This window comes from Asterias rubens, chromosome 9, assembly GCF_902459465.1.
Source record: "Asterias rubens chromosome 9, eAstRub1.3, whole genome shotgun sequence".
Lineage (NCBI taxonomy): Eukaryota > Metazoa > Echinodermata > Asteroidea > Forcipulatida > Asteriidae > Asterias > Asterias rubens.
The window spans coordinates 20,005,272-20,019,087 of NC_047070.1; the positions used below are offsets into that span (position 1 = coordinate 20,005,272).

The 13,816-nt window shown below is 40.8% G+C and overlaps 2 protein-coding genes and 1 non-coding gene across 4 annotated transcripts; 1 reads left to right on the forward strand and 2 right to left on the reverse strand.

Moving 5' to 3' along the window:
• Positions 1 to 737: 737 nt before the first annotated feature.
• On the reverse strand, positions 738 to 7,957 carry LOC117294429 (large neutral amino acids transporter small subunit 2-like). 2 transcript variants are annotated; one of them, XM_033776824.1, is made up of 10 exons: positions 7,395 to 7,957; positions 5,307 to 5,432; positions 5,013 to 5,106; positions 4,650 to 4,694; positions 3,813 to 3,936; positions 3,444 to 3,547; positions 2,916 to 3,012; positions 2,391 to 2,540; positions 1,628 to 1,805; positions 738 to 1,381 (listed from the first exon to the last, which is right to left on the reverse strand). In XM_033776824.1, exons 1-10 carry the CDS (start codon positions 7,879 to 7,881, stop codon positions 1,323 to 1,325), a joined length of 1,464 nt encoding a protein of 487 aa, XP_033632715.1. In that variant the 5' UTR covers positions 7,882 to 7,957; the 3' UTR covers positions 738 to 1,322. The 2 variants fall into 2 exon arrangements, with proteins under 2 accessions (XP_033632715.1, XP_033632716.1); XM_033776825.1 differs by lacking the exon at positions 2,391 to 2,540.
• Positions 5,714 to 5,786, reverse strand: Trnak-cuu. Its single transcript has one exon. It is a non-coding gene; the product is annotated as a tRNA-Lys (tRNA).
• A 1,333-nt stretch (positions 7,958 to 9,290) lies between the features above and the next one.
• LOC117294428 lies at positions 9,291 to 12,073 on the forward strand. Its single transcript, XM_033776823.1, has one exon. The coding sequence runs from the start codon at positions 9,500 to 9,502 to the stop codon at positions 11,963 to 11,965; it is 2,466 nt and encodes an 821-aa protein (XP_033632714.1). The 5' UTR covers positions 9,291 to 9,499; the 3' UTR covers positions 11,966 to 12,073.
• The last annotated feature ends 1,743 nt before the right edge of the window (positions 12,074 to 13,816 follow it).

Below are 13,816 nucleotides of genomic sequence, written 5' to 3' on the forward strand. Positions count from 1 at the left end.
GAATTGTCCCAACTGTAGTTGGGCTGGTCCCAACTTGCGTGTTACAGTTGGGACGGTCAAACCATAGTTGGGATCCAAAGATCTGCAGTTGACTAGTCTTGTCTCGTGTTAATTTATCACAATTTTCCTCAACGCGGAGGGCGCTATCACTCACGAACCGCTCTCACTGTACGTTGAGCGGTTGGGTAGTGAGAGCGGTTCGTGAGTGATAGCGCCCTTTACGTTGGAAAAAGTGACAAATCAACACAGAATTTCTTCCATCAAGACTAGTTGGTTACAGATCTCTAGATCCAACTATAGTTAGGCCGTTCCAACTGTAACACTCAAGTTGGGTCTGATCCCAACTACAGTTGGGACAATTCTAAAGTTTTTTAACTGCACTGGTGCATACTGTATACACTGGTAGATGGTGTAGAGAGTGGCGGGCACCAGGGAAAGCGACCTTTAAAAAAAGTACGGCAACAAGTGTTGTTTGTTGACGCCTAAGCATTAACTGGTAATAAGTGCCTGACTACGTAAGGGGGTGGGCGGGGTGCCAAATTGAAGAGGTTGGACGAAGGAGGGTGTTCACGATATGTGCAACAAAGAAACCTGTTATAAATACAGCAAAACAAAGCTTACGAAGACATAAAATATAGGATATTACAACCACCCTCCTTCCTCACGTCTCGAATCAGCTGATGGAGGCGGGACTGCTGCATCAATAAAGACACAACAAAAGTAGAGAAGACTTCTTTTATTCTGCACTTTAATGTTTTACACGGTTGGCCTACTATCCATCCAAAATGCACAGTTTTGACAACGGCAAAAATACAATTTTTTTATTGTTTTTTTTTTAGAGGAGCACGATTTGGGCATTCAAGGACCAAAAAGTCAGTAGAATTGTGCTTGCATTTTCCATCCCGCAAATGAATATGCCTCTTTTCGGCTCGTACTATTTAAAGTATTAAGCTATGCGGCTCATCAATATTTTGTGTAATTTGTCCTGCCTAACTGCCTTTGAACTGGACTTGAAGCAATGATGAAGGGATGTAGTTAGGCTAGATGTGCAAACATCTCTTTGGTGAGAGTAGACCGTTCCAAACTCGTGGAGCAGCCACACATCTCCACACGAGCGTCTCGATCTGGAGAGAGCCTGTAAGATGCCGAGTGTCAGAGTAGCGATAGGTTGGAGCTTGACCGTTAAAAGTGTTTTGTATCGGTCACCGTGGAGAGTTTGTAGTGGAGTCGTTGGTTGATTAATATAATAGTGAGGACACACGATATCGGGCATGATATAAACATTGTAGAGTCTTTGAATCCTTCCTTTGGTCTACTACTCTTCACGGTCTCTCCTCTCGAACGACAAGCATGAGCCTCTGCAGACGATGGGTAATCGCATCTGTTGGATTCAACAAAAACACACTATAAGTTGAGGCAGGCGGCATTTATATTTCCGGTGTTTTTTCAATCTCTAATTTGGACAAATATTCATATTTATTCATGTAAGGGGGCGACTTTGCAGGGGCGACTTTGAATGATTCCCAAAATGATGTTTACAATTATAAGCTGCGGTACTTCTAGCCAAGGTTTTCATTGCCAATAATTTTAAGAGTGATTACCAAACGTACATTATTTCGCATTTTACCTTGTATTTTACTCAGCCATTTTGGCAACTGTTTGGGGTAAACCAGCAGGAAATAAACTGGTATCCCTGTCAGCATGATACCAAAGCCAATAGCGGTGTCTATGGGTGAATCGATGGTTCCCACTATGACCAGGAAGATGGACGCCAATACAAACACAATGGCTATCAGGATGTTGACCTGTGAATGGAGAAGTAAAGAAGACTGCTTTCAATGTCTCATTGAGAAATTACGGAGCTTTAGAAGTTGAGATCCCCAGTTAATTGAATCATTTAACGTAAGATGTCGTCCTGAAATTGATATTTCGTCGATGTTCTCTTTTACTAAAAGTTGGTGTGATGATTCAATAAGTACGGAGCTCTGGAAGTGCCATTCGACGTGCTTAGATCCTATAAGACAGGATGACGACATGCTAAAGTAGGATGTCGTGAGGATGTCGATATCACGAACGAAAACTTTCGACTTCCTGAGATATAACAATGCTTAGCTACTTTTTGAGCTCGAGCAGCTCTATGAAAATGAGCCCAGTGCCCAATTTCAACTTTAGCAGAAAATAATAATTGCTTATTTTTGTCTGCTATGTAGCAATGAGCAGGATAACAACCACAAACTTATACAATGTGAAATGGTTGTTTGGCTGGTAACCTTATTTTGGTAAGCATCAATTTGCTGTGCTCAGCTATCTTTGTGCTTAAGCATCTCCATAAAAAAGAGCTCTGATCTTTGATACCATCTTGGAATCTTAACCACACCTCTCAGACTAACCTTAAAGGGGCGTGGCTTGTTTGGTTCTTTGTACCTAACCCAAATCATCCCCGCTACCACGGCACCGCTCGATGTCCAAGTCACGAAATTGAAGTAATTTATCAACGTATAGATGTCATTAGAAAAGGTATACATGAGTGATAGAAGTACCTGCAGTGAGTGGACAACAAACAGAATGATTATAATCGTAGGCCAACCACACGCCAGTCTGAGGATTGGTTCGCAGCGAATGTTCTGCGTTACGAATAATTCGTAATTTGTGACGTCAAAATTCGTATCGCATTCGAAACATGCATCTTTGTGATTATGCAATATCCCTACATTGCTGTTCCAAGACACAATATAAAGTTAGAAAGGAAGAAAAACGAAGGAGTAAAGGACCATTAATATTCTATTAGATATAAATTATCTTTATTCCAATTAAACCCTGATATCTTTGATTGAAGCCGAGTGGAGAGCTGAGGTGTGAGTTAGGTAGAGGTAGGTCTATCACTCATCGGATAGGCTAGCTGTATGTCTACTTACGGTAATGATGACGGAAGGGAGTGGCGTTAGATACTGAATGTGAATCATTGATAACAAAGATGGCAGTTGCTTCTCTCGGGCACCAACGTAGAAGATTCTTTAGAGGAAGAAAGTCATTCAAATACAGTTTAGGAAGATAATAATTATGAATATATGATGATGATAAACAGGGGTGTTGCTAAACCCGTTTGGGGGGGGGGGGGTCAAAAGAAAGCAAGCTTAAAGGGGGCAACAATAATACAACTTTCTAATATTGCGGACGTATGGTAATTCTTGAGCTGGGGTGACGCGAACATTATTGCATGTGCAATGTTTTGGGGTTAAATTCATCTTCACGTATCAGAGAAAAACTAAGGATGGAACTGAAAGAAGCCCCCGTGGTGCTGTCGATTGTTGGACTCGATGCGACACTCGATTCTGAGTCCCACCGACTATGAAATGAGACCCCAGCCCCAGGTCTCTTCTATTCAAACCGGTGACTTTGAGAGTGATACGAGCGATGGTGATGATGTCACAAATTGTACTTACCTAGAACACGTGAGCATGTTGCCATTCACGGATCCGAAGGTAGAAAGAGCGACTGAAATCGGCATGATCAAAGCAAAGACACCAAGCACCTTCTCACCGAACGTCTGTCACAAAGAGTGAGTAGAAACTTCATGGAAATTATGTTTTTATTTTTGTTTTATGCAAGTCGCCAGACACACAAGGCCTGAAGGCCACTTCAAGGTGTGGGCTACAATTATTTTATTCCAGAGTCCGTTGTCACCTACTCCTAGGGATGATATAAACATATAATGAATGGTATCCCATTGGTTTTGAGAACTGACTGTAGCTGTAAATTATTTTATTATATTATAAATGCAATGATGTATTCAACGAGACTTTTTTTTTTACCACAGCGACTGCATTTGAAGCGAGTAGTTCCTGAGGCGTCAAGACGGTGAGATAGGCCACATTAGCCAACGTGTAAATGATGGTCACTGAGATTAGGGTGATGTAGATAGCTCGTGGAAGATTCCTGCACGGGAATATTATGGGATAGACGTTTAATACAAACCTCTGAATCTGAATTATATAGTCGGCAAAGTACATTGAAACATTACACCAGCTTGTTGTTAACAAGACAATGAAGGCAATTATTTAAGTATGGGGGACCTTTACAGGGAAAACACACGCAGTCAGGTATACTTGAACTGAAAAAACTTAATCCACACAAAGTTCCGGTCCAGAAATCGAACCGGGGTCCTCAGAGGCGAAAGTCCGGGACAGAAACCACTGAGCCAACCCGACTACAAACATCATACAATCGTGCATCTCTAAAACGAGTTTCAAAATAAACTTCATTATTTTTATTGGCAAATATGCCCACAAACTGATAGTGCCGGTGGTAACTTGCCAATAAAATACAATAAAACGAAGAATCATAAAAAGTACAAGTTACGTCACTTTGCAAAAGATAGTTATCACCAGTGGTACAGTCGGATGAATTTATATTTTATTGGGGGAGAATGCTCCCGTGCGGGGAAAAAAGCCATTAAATCAACACCTTACACAATGGACTCAATTTATTGGGCATTTATTTACTTTTTGTAAGATGAAATAAATAAATAAATAAATAAATAAATAATTGTCTCCTTTTGTGAGTGTTCCTTCCCGAGATCAATGAAACCAGAACGAGGCTGGAAGGAAACTAGTCTGGTGCCATGGGACACGACCAGGCCTTGGACTCACTTGTTTGGATCCTTCAACTCCTCAGCAACAATGTTCAGGCTGTACCTGTAGTTTGATAAGAAGAACAGGAACCAGACGGGTTAAATCATATAATGTAATCCCACGCTAGACTGGTCTATGCGGATAAAGGCAGGTATTGGTTTTACAGAACCAGTGATTGGATACAATGATTTCATTGGATAAACGTGCAATGACGTAAGCTTTCCATATGTTTTGATTGGTACAAGGTTTGGCAGCTGCACTTTGAGTCGTCTGCATGCAGCATGCAATGTGTTTGTGAAATTAATGTAGGTGAAAGGTGATTATGGACGGGGATTGTCTTGAGGTAGATCTCTGATATTCGATACCTGGTATTCGACTTACCATCCTGCATAAGAGAAGAGACCCGAATACAATGCGTCGCCGAGACCCGAGAAGGTAGACCCCTCGAAAGCATTTTCGAAATTCTGGGTTTGACCTGAAAATAAACAAAATTAAAATTACGAAAATTTACCAAGCTTCAGTAGACCTATATTATGTTGTAAGCAACTAAATTTGTGCAATTTCCGTCCTCCAAAATGCATAGTTTAACCCAATCATATTTTCTTTCATAAAGGGCATTATCCTATCTTTGACGATTCATAATTATGGGTCAATCATAGTATTTTGGTTACTCACCTAAAAATAGCTGCCATACACCAGCAACTATAATGATTGCCAAGGCGAGTAACTTGCAGACAACGAAGAAGTTTTGTACTAAAGCTGTGAGTCGGGTGCTCAATACGTTCGTCAACCCCAGTAATACTGCAATGAGGCAAAATGGAAAAGCTAATAATAAAAGTGACTTAGTGTATGGAAGCTCGCTGTTCTAGTTGACTGAAGTATCCTGCAAATGGCCATAAACAGTTCATGTCTGAAATTGTGTAAACGTGAACTTAGCATTTGAAAACCCAAAGTCTTGTAAATCGAAATGCAACGCATTTTACCTGACAAAATAATACCTGATGACAAAACATAAGCTTTTTGCTGTTTTCATTTTAACAGCCCACCCTGCTATGTGTTCAAGGCGCATTCAAAACAAATTGCGCCCAATGTGGGGCTCGAACCCACGACCCTGGGATTAAGAGTCCCATGCTCTACCGACTGAGCTAACCGGGCTGTCATTAGTATTGATCGTGTGAAATCTTCACTTGTTTGACGGAGTTTAATTGAAAACTAGACGATGAATAGTAGCTTGCTGCAGCACAAGACCAACATTGTGACGAAACATAATTGGTGCCATGGCACTGAGGACTACCGCACGGTAGGGTTTCAAATGTGGATTTATGATGAAGTAATATAGACGGTGGTAACTTTATTACACTATAACCTTTGTATCTTTATTGCTCACAGCCAGTTAGTCAATAACGATACCTCCACACTAGTGTAAGTTCCACACAGACCAGCTTGCTGCTTGCCACCAATATCTGAAGGACATTTTACTTAAAAATAATCACGAGTTACATTTTCCAGCTGATTTGCTTTTAAAAAGTTTTCATAATGTGCTATTCAGGCCGAGAAAACCTGCTATCAAGTGTACTTGTTATGTGAGCCAGCACCAGGGTCAACCCCACTAATCCACGATAAGTGTGTTCTTGGCCTTCAACTTTTCTCACGAAAGACCTTTCTATGAGGAAATGGCTTTAGGCCTTCATCAACCTGATGATGACAGCTATTTATCATTTGACACAAAAAAAAAACCCAAATGTGAATAACTTTAATTTAATCTCCGTCAAAGTGGGCTGTTGAATAAAAGTTAAATATTAATGAAATTTACTGTTGTTAATGATAGAAGGCTGTTTGCTTTAGGCCATGCGTCTAGGTATGCGGCAAGTCTTATCATGTATTCCAATATATGTTTTAAGAACTTCCCTTTGAAGTGTGAAGGAAACACAGTCACGTATGTTTTTTTTTTGCACGGGATTTTCACGTGAGTATACACCTATATAAACTTGCACTATCTTGTCGTGCTGCGTGATTGTGTACAAACATGACCAAGCAAAATGCAAGCTCTGATTTTATGTTGTTAAACAAATTCATTTAAGCAAAGTTAGAGAGTTGAGGCACCAGTTAAAGGCACCAGACACCTTTGGTAATTGTTGAAAACCTGAGGTTGATTTGACAAAGAACTTGGGACTAGTCCCAAAGGAGATGTAAAAAGAAAAATTAAGGCTAGTAACTCGTTCGAGATAAGATACAGTGTCTTAACTATTTGTGAAATCTACCCAGTATATTCTACACTTGGTGTATCCCAACATATGCATAAAAGAATAAACCTGTGTAAAATTTGACTCAATTGCTAATCGGAGTTGCAAGAGAGTAATGAAAGAGAAAAACACCCTTGTTGCACAAATGTATGTACTTTCAAATGCCGAAAAAAGACGTCAGGACTGAAGTATTTTACATCAACAGCTCTCAATTATTTTGAGTAGTTTCCTATAGTGTCCATGCCTTTAAATTAGTTTGAATGTAAAGATAACCATAATGACCACACCCAGCTAATTGACGAAGACACTTACATATGACGGCAGAGAAAAAACCCTTGTTGAACGTACAAATGTATGTACTTTCAAATGCCGAAAAAGGCGTCAGGCGTCAGTGTTTTACATAATATCAACAGCCCTCATTTATTTTGAGTAGTTTCCAATAGTGTCCGTGCCTTTAAATAAATTGGAATGTAAAGACAACCAAACTGACTACACCCTGCTAACTGATGAAGACACTTACATATGACGGCTGTTCCTAAGAGCTGAGGGACAATTTGTGGTGGGGGACACGATGGATCTGGGTATAGTGGCTGGATGCAATAGTTTCCAAAAGTCAGAGCAATCACAGCAAATGAAGACGGTTGGGCAATGAGAATAGATAACCACAGCAAGAGGAAAGCAGCCAGGTCCCCGTAGATGGCCTTCAGGTAGGCGTAAGCACCTCCAGACGACGGCCAAGTGGTTCCAAGCTCGGCATAGCACAGGGCACCAAGGAGCGAGAACACCCCGCAAGCTGCCCAGATGACGAGGGTCAGACCGACGGAGCCAGCGCCTCGTAACACCCCCTTAGGGGAGATGAAGATCCCGGAGCCGATGATGATACCGATGTTTATAGCAACACCACTGAATAAAGAGATGGTTCGTTTCATCTCTACTCTTGAAGAAGAGGAAGCCATGCTCCCTTTACTCGTCTCAGACGAGTTGTCAGAAGCCTCCATTTTCCCCATTTTTGCTGCTCTCAAGGTTGGCTTTTGGTTGGTGTATGAATGCTGGCAATCCAAGACGGGGACTGGCACAGATATAACACAACATGTGGTTAAATTGCACCAGTCACGCTGCTGTGTTTGTTTGGGTGCGTTCCAAAATAAAACACAGGGTCAAAGTTCACTTAAAGACAATGCGAAGCCCAGTTAAACTAAACGACGGATGCTTTATCAAGCAGTTTGCCTATTCTATAGCATTCATGTTTATTCAACGCCATGTATACACACGCCCCTAATAATTAATTAGGGCGGTAGTCAATAAAAGGTTGATCACACGATAGTTTATGTCACTTTAAAAAAAAAAGGCACATATCTGAGTCTGACAGGTTTTAATGACATCTGGTCGTGTTTTGTGTGCTTGGATCCATTGAGTCTGATCAAACGCCGGCACAGTCCCTTTAACCATCTCTGAAAAGGTTAATGAAATTCACGGCTTGTTCTCCTTAAAATTGGCAACTCTTGTTTGGTGGTTTAACAAAATGAGGGCGCTGTGGTTTATGGTTTACAACAGAGGTCCGTTTCAAAACGGCTTCAAAAACTGAAACCAAGTGGTTGGACACTATAGACTGCACTCCTGTTATCTACATTAATTCAACCGAACCAGTCTTTCATAGGGATGTTATACGTGTGGTGTGGTAATTACTCTTCAAATCCAATATGTCAACAACAACTTGAAGCCTATACAGCAGCTTTCTCTAGCATAAACATGGAGAAAATAATTATTAAAACCTTTTTAGAAACATTTCACTTAGAAGTAATGTGGTTGTGGTAATAGATATATGTTTTCATGACCCCAATGTTGAATCCGAGAAGCGTTACTGTCAGAGACGCTTCTCATATTGTGTATTCCTTAAGGGATTATTCTTGCCCTTCTTACGGGACATTTTTGCTCAAAATTTCCGGCGATATCGCAAAAACGCAACAACTTGAAATGAAATTTTACAATTTAGTTTAATTGTACACATCTACATTATAGGAGTAAAACAATTGAACGGTTAAAACAAAACAAAACAGGTAATCTTCGGCTTTAAACGTTTACAAAACCATGCATCGCCTCTCGTATAAAAAAAATGCAGTTTGTTTCCCTAAATTGAAAGATTTCATTTTTGATGATTCGTCTTTTTATTTAACAAACTGTAATTCAGTATTTTCAACCTGTAAAGTGAATTGTCTGGGGTTTTTCTCTACTATCTCCAATTCGGTTTGTTCTTTTTTGTTTGCCCGTGAGGCTGCTCATAGTATGAAAGCACTATAGAAATGTGTAGCCTTCATCATTTGCATGTAAAAGGGTAACCTATTGGGTAAACGGTGACCCTGTCTGCCCTTCAGTGGGCCCGATATGTACCCCTTGTGCGTTGTTGACTGAATGGGTATTGATAACGAAAAATAACCCATACACGGAAATTCCAATGAAATTAAGCATCGCCCAATATTACAATCAGATGTTCCATTACTTGGGATTCAAAGTTTCTCACCGTCTTCTGTAGCTCTATTATCTTAAAGCATAGAGCAAGAACTGGTATCTGGTATTTGAGTAAACTGGATATAACTTTACCGGAAGAAACGACGCAAGATAGTCGTGATGTTTTCATTTCTGCTGCTGTGTGTTGCGTTGGCTGCACCTGCCCTGTGTGCAACAACAACTAGTCAGCCTGACAAGGACAATATGACTGCTGGTAATGTATTCAATACGGGAAATACCACTGCGGAAACTACCACTCCCAGGGCGGCACCATCGGTATGTAGCTTATCCCTATATATTTCCGATGAAAATAATCCAATCCAACAATTCAACAAGCTTGTGGAAGACGACGGTGCCATTTTCATCTACATGAAATTGGATTTCGTTGATGAGGATTTCGGTGGCACTTTCTCGGCCTACTTGGATGCGATTGGGAACATTATTGATCCGCTGACGTGGGTGTGGGCTAAAGGAGGGAGGGGTAAACTGTTACTTGCGTCTCCCTTCGACTTCAATCATCTATCGCTGACTACGTTGGGCCAAGGAGTTCATTCCTTGAATATAAAAGTAGAAGGATCTGATGGTTGCTTTGCTGGTACCAATAGAACCGATGGTGAGAAGTTACTTATGATTGCAGTGTTTTTACAAGACGTGATTAAGACACGGCATGAGGATAATGGAGATGCTGATAGTGATGAAGGTACTGTCGATGATGAACTGATATGTCTTGAGAAACAGCTTGGCAAGAAGGATATCACACTTGCTGGTCTTTTCAATTTACCGGGTGGTTCATACAGTACGATGCAGCTAAGCACTGCCTATGACTGCTGGTCGAACGGTGAGGCGAATAAGAGTAAGCGAGTGTACAAAGAATCCTGGCTGAACTGGATCCTCGCTGGTGGGATCGTCTTGGCGATGTTCTCCCCAATCGCCATGAGCTTCTTCATTCAGAAGAACCCTCCAGAAACTGATGAGCATGGACTCGAAAGAATCAGTCTGGTGTCTGACCTCCCCCTTGGACTTAAATACGTTACATGCTTCTGGGCTAAGAATAATAAATGTGTTTCGACAACGCGTTGGACTTTGTTTTTACTCCTCTTCATTGTTATTCAGTACATACCCGTTCTGATTTCATTTCTGACTGATACGGATGGATTTATTAAAAGATCCTTTGCCCTATATAACACCGGACCACAGAACGGTTTGCTAAGTGTCATCTGGCACCTTCTTATCAATGTTATATTCCTTATGGCTGCCGTCATCCTGATAGAGAGGTTCTTCCGGGACGGTGCGTTCTTGGAGCCACTCTTAAGGGAACGAGCAAAGACCCCGGACGGTGAAGATGAACCGATTGGTAGGAGTAATTCTGATGATGGCACCGCCAGAGTCAATGAGGACGAAAGCAACGACATATACAAACATATGGTTATTGTAGAAGCACCAATGGAGCTATGGGCACCTAGTACATCGTTAGACGACTCACAAGCCTTCTTTTATTACATGCGTTGGAGGGCAAGGATGGGAGTTGACATGAAAGCATGGAAGTTTGTCATATACGGCTGGCTGTGGGGCATGATTACTGAACACGTTGGTGCGCCACCAGATAACCCAAGGACTGTCCTATGCGCTGTCATCTTCACCATCGCCTTTCCATTCTATATACCCTTTGCTTTGATCTTCTTTGCCTTCAACACACTGCCACTCATGTACTGTATGACGAGATGTTTACAGACTTTAATAAGTGATCATGTCAACTGTACAGAGATGATGTTCTCTTTGCTGATCGCGGTTGCATCCATTGCTTGGTTCTTCAAGTTTATAGCGACGTTCGTGTACATTGCTGAGCTTATCGGCTATTCCTTCATGGGGTTCGTTGTCAACGCCGATGTTGTTGGTCCTACGGTCCTGGTGATTGTCATCATAGCTGGTTACATCGTCAGGGCAATCACCGAGTTTTACGATGGCTACTGTGTGTTGTTCAGCAAAGTCATAGCGGTAGCAGAGGCTCACGACGATGCGGTTGAAAAGAAAAGGGCCGCAGGAGGACCGGAGCTGGTGGTGTCCAGGCGACGAGGTGCAGCAGCCCGTAATCGGATGGCGCGGCAGACACAGAGTTCCACTGAACAACGTCAGTCCAGCATCGAGATGGAACCCATGGATGAAGAGCGTGACAACGGGGCAGCAACCACGCATCCACCACCGGGCGACGAAGCCGCTTACACCCCTCTTGTTAGTTTCAACGCCAAGTCAATCCCGACCCTACAGCTCAACTTCTTCTGGCTGATAGTTGAGAAGTACCGGCCCATCAGGGTGCAGGTTGCGTCCACATTCTTGCAGCTTCTCGTCATCATACTCTGCATCGGATTCGGGATGTCTATACTGGCCATCGCGGACTCTCTAAGTAACTTATCCACCACGGTTGAACTCTTTGCCTCGGTGATTATTGCCGGGGTGGTTCCAACAGTTCTCCTCGCTTTGAAGTCACCTGCTTCTCAAGATTGCTACGACCAGGCGAAGGAGCGACAGATAAAGGCTGATGTCACCCACTTCGCACAGACTGGTCATCTTAAAAGCTCAGCGGCGTAACATCATCCACGGGCCGCAATACTGTTTCTGTAGTATGGAATTGCCATCCTCAAAATATTTCCCGATTTTTGTTTTAAAGGCACTGGACACGTTTGGTAAAAATTATTGTTAATAGCATAAACAATTACTTGTTATTAACGAGCAATGGAGAGCTGCTGATAGTATAATATAACATTGTGAGAAACGGCTCCCTCTGAAAATGTATTTTTTCAAAAAGAAGTAATTTCTTACACAAAACAATTAAACACTTCCTCTGAAATATTTTTTTTATGCATCTGAAAGCAGACATACACCAAGGGTGCTTTTTCTTCCATTATTCTCTTGCAAATTCGACGACCGATTGAGCAGACATTTTCACATGTTTGGTCTTGGACACTACCAAACGTGCCCAGTGCTTTTAAGGAGCTGTTAATATCAACAGCTCTCGAGCGCTTTTTACAAAGAAGTTTTGATGGTCATGTGCCGTACTGACCAAAGTACACTCTGTCTATAAATAACAATTGAAATACTGAATGAAGTTACACGAAATGCACATTTGAATTTACGCTCGGTTGACGTGATTATGGTGGATTGATTTGTTTTATATATTAATATTGATGTTAAATAGATGTTAAATTTGCATTTGGGGTAAAGAATGTTAACTGGTATTACACTTATAAAACAACGATGTGTGTGGCACTGTATACCTAGTACTTTCCAGAGTCATGTGAACAAACATCGACAGGCAAATTACTCAGGTGTGATGCGATTTGAACCCACGACCTTTGCCTTTCTAGAGCAGAAAAACTTTGTCCCGATTTGCAAATATTGTCGTTAATTTTTTTTTCTTTTTTTTTGCAGCTATACTTTAAGAATAATATTGCCAAATAAAATAGATAAATAAATGAATAAATAAATGCATAACCAACTAACTAACTAACTAGTAACTAACTAAACAAAACAACCAATTATACATTGCAGTTGATGAGCCTTACTAGTTTGGTTTTTAGGCGCCTTGATCGGTTTTCTGGAGAAGTGCGCACTATCAATCCATATTATTTTCATTATATATTTTGGACGCATTTTTATAGTGAAATAAAATGGTGTTTATTGGTTTATGTTTTTCTTGTAAAAGAAGTTCTCTGAAAGAAATAGTTAACTAATTTTGCGGTGGAATTCTTTAAACATACATTTGGGGTTTGTAAGTGTAGTTTTTAGTCGTGGGCCCGTCTTAATTGTGTATAATTATTTGTTTTAAGCTTTTGCGGTTATCGGTAAATTTTAAAATGGGGTCTTTTTTTTATTGCGTGAAACTAACGGTGACTGCTCTACATGTGTTCCGGGCAGGCACCCCGATGTTCCGGCTCCCCTTTATTCCGACAATCTCTGGTGATATGTACGCTATAGAGTGGGTTAGTGTTATTCAAGTTTAAGGTTAGGTTTAGGGCTGTCGGAACAAATGGGAGTCTGATCATTACGTAGTTCAACCATGGTTCAACCAAATTAACAGCTCCTTAAAACAGCGTCCATTGTACGCAAAAACATTTACGTCATGCGATTCAAAAAGTTTCCCATTCAATCTAAGAATCGAGTTAAATTTTCAACTTATAATAACACTTACAAGAATAATTGTGTACTTTGTAAATTGCTTGCTTTCTATTTCGTAATGAGTTTTATAATTGGTATTCATTGTGTAATGTGCACATCCAGGTTATTATGTAGTGTCTTTCATCAGAAGTAATTACAGATTAACTCACAAAAAAATATAGTTTTGTACAAAGTTTAGTAATATTTTAATTAACTTAACTATTTTCATCATTTGTATTTGGAAGTTGGAGATGCATCGCCCGATTTCTTTGGCTAATGTTTAAT

What these genes read in the sequence shown, in the direction of transcription:
- LOC117294428 (XM_033776823.1), top strand. Translation starts at nt 9,500, where the DNA reads ATGTTTTCATTTCTGCTGCTGTGTGTTGCGTTGGCTGCACCTGCCCTG.
- LOC117294429 (XM_033776824.1), bottom strand. Translation starts at nt 7,881, where the DNA reads ATGGGGAAAATGGAGGCTTCTGACAACTCGTCTGAGACGAGTAAAGGG. An exon ending in GAGTTGAAGGATCCAAACAA is followed by an intron (nt 3,937 to 4,649) that starts GTGAGTCCAAGG and finishes ATTCCCGTGCAG; the next exon opens with GAATCTTCCACGAGCTATCT. An exon ending in CTTCAAATGCAGTCGCTGTG is followed by an intron (nt 3,548 to 3,812) that starts GTAAAAAAAAAA and finishes TCTTTGTGACAG; the next exon opens with ACGTTCGGTGAGAAGGTGCT.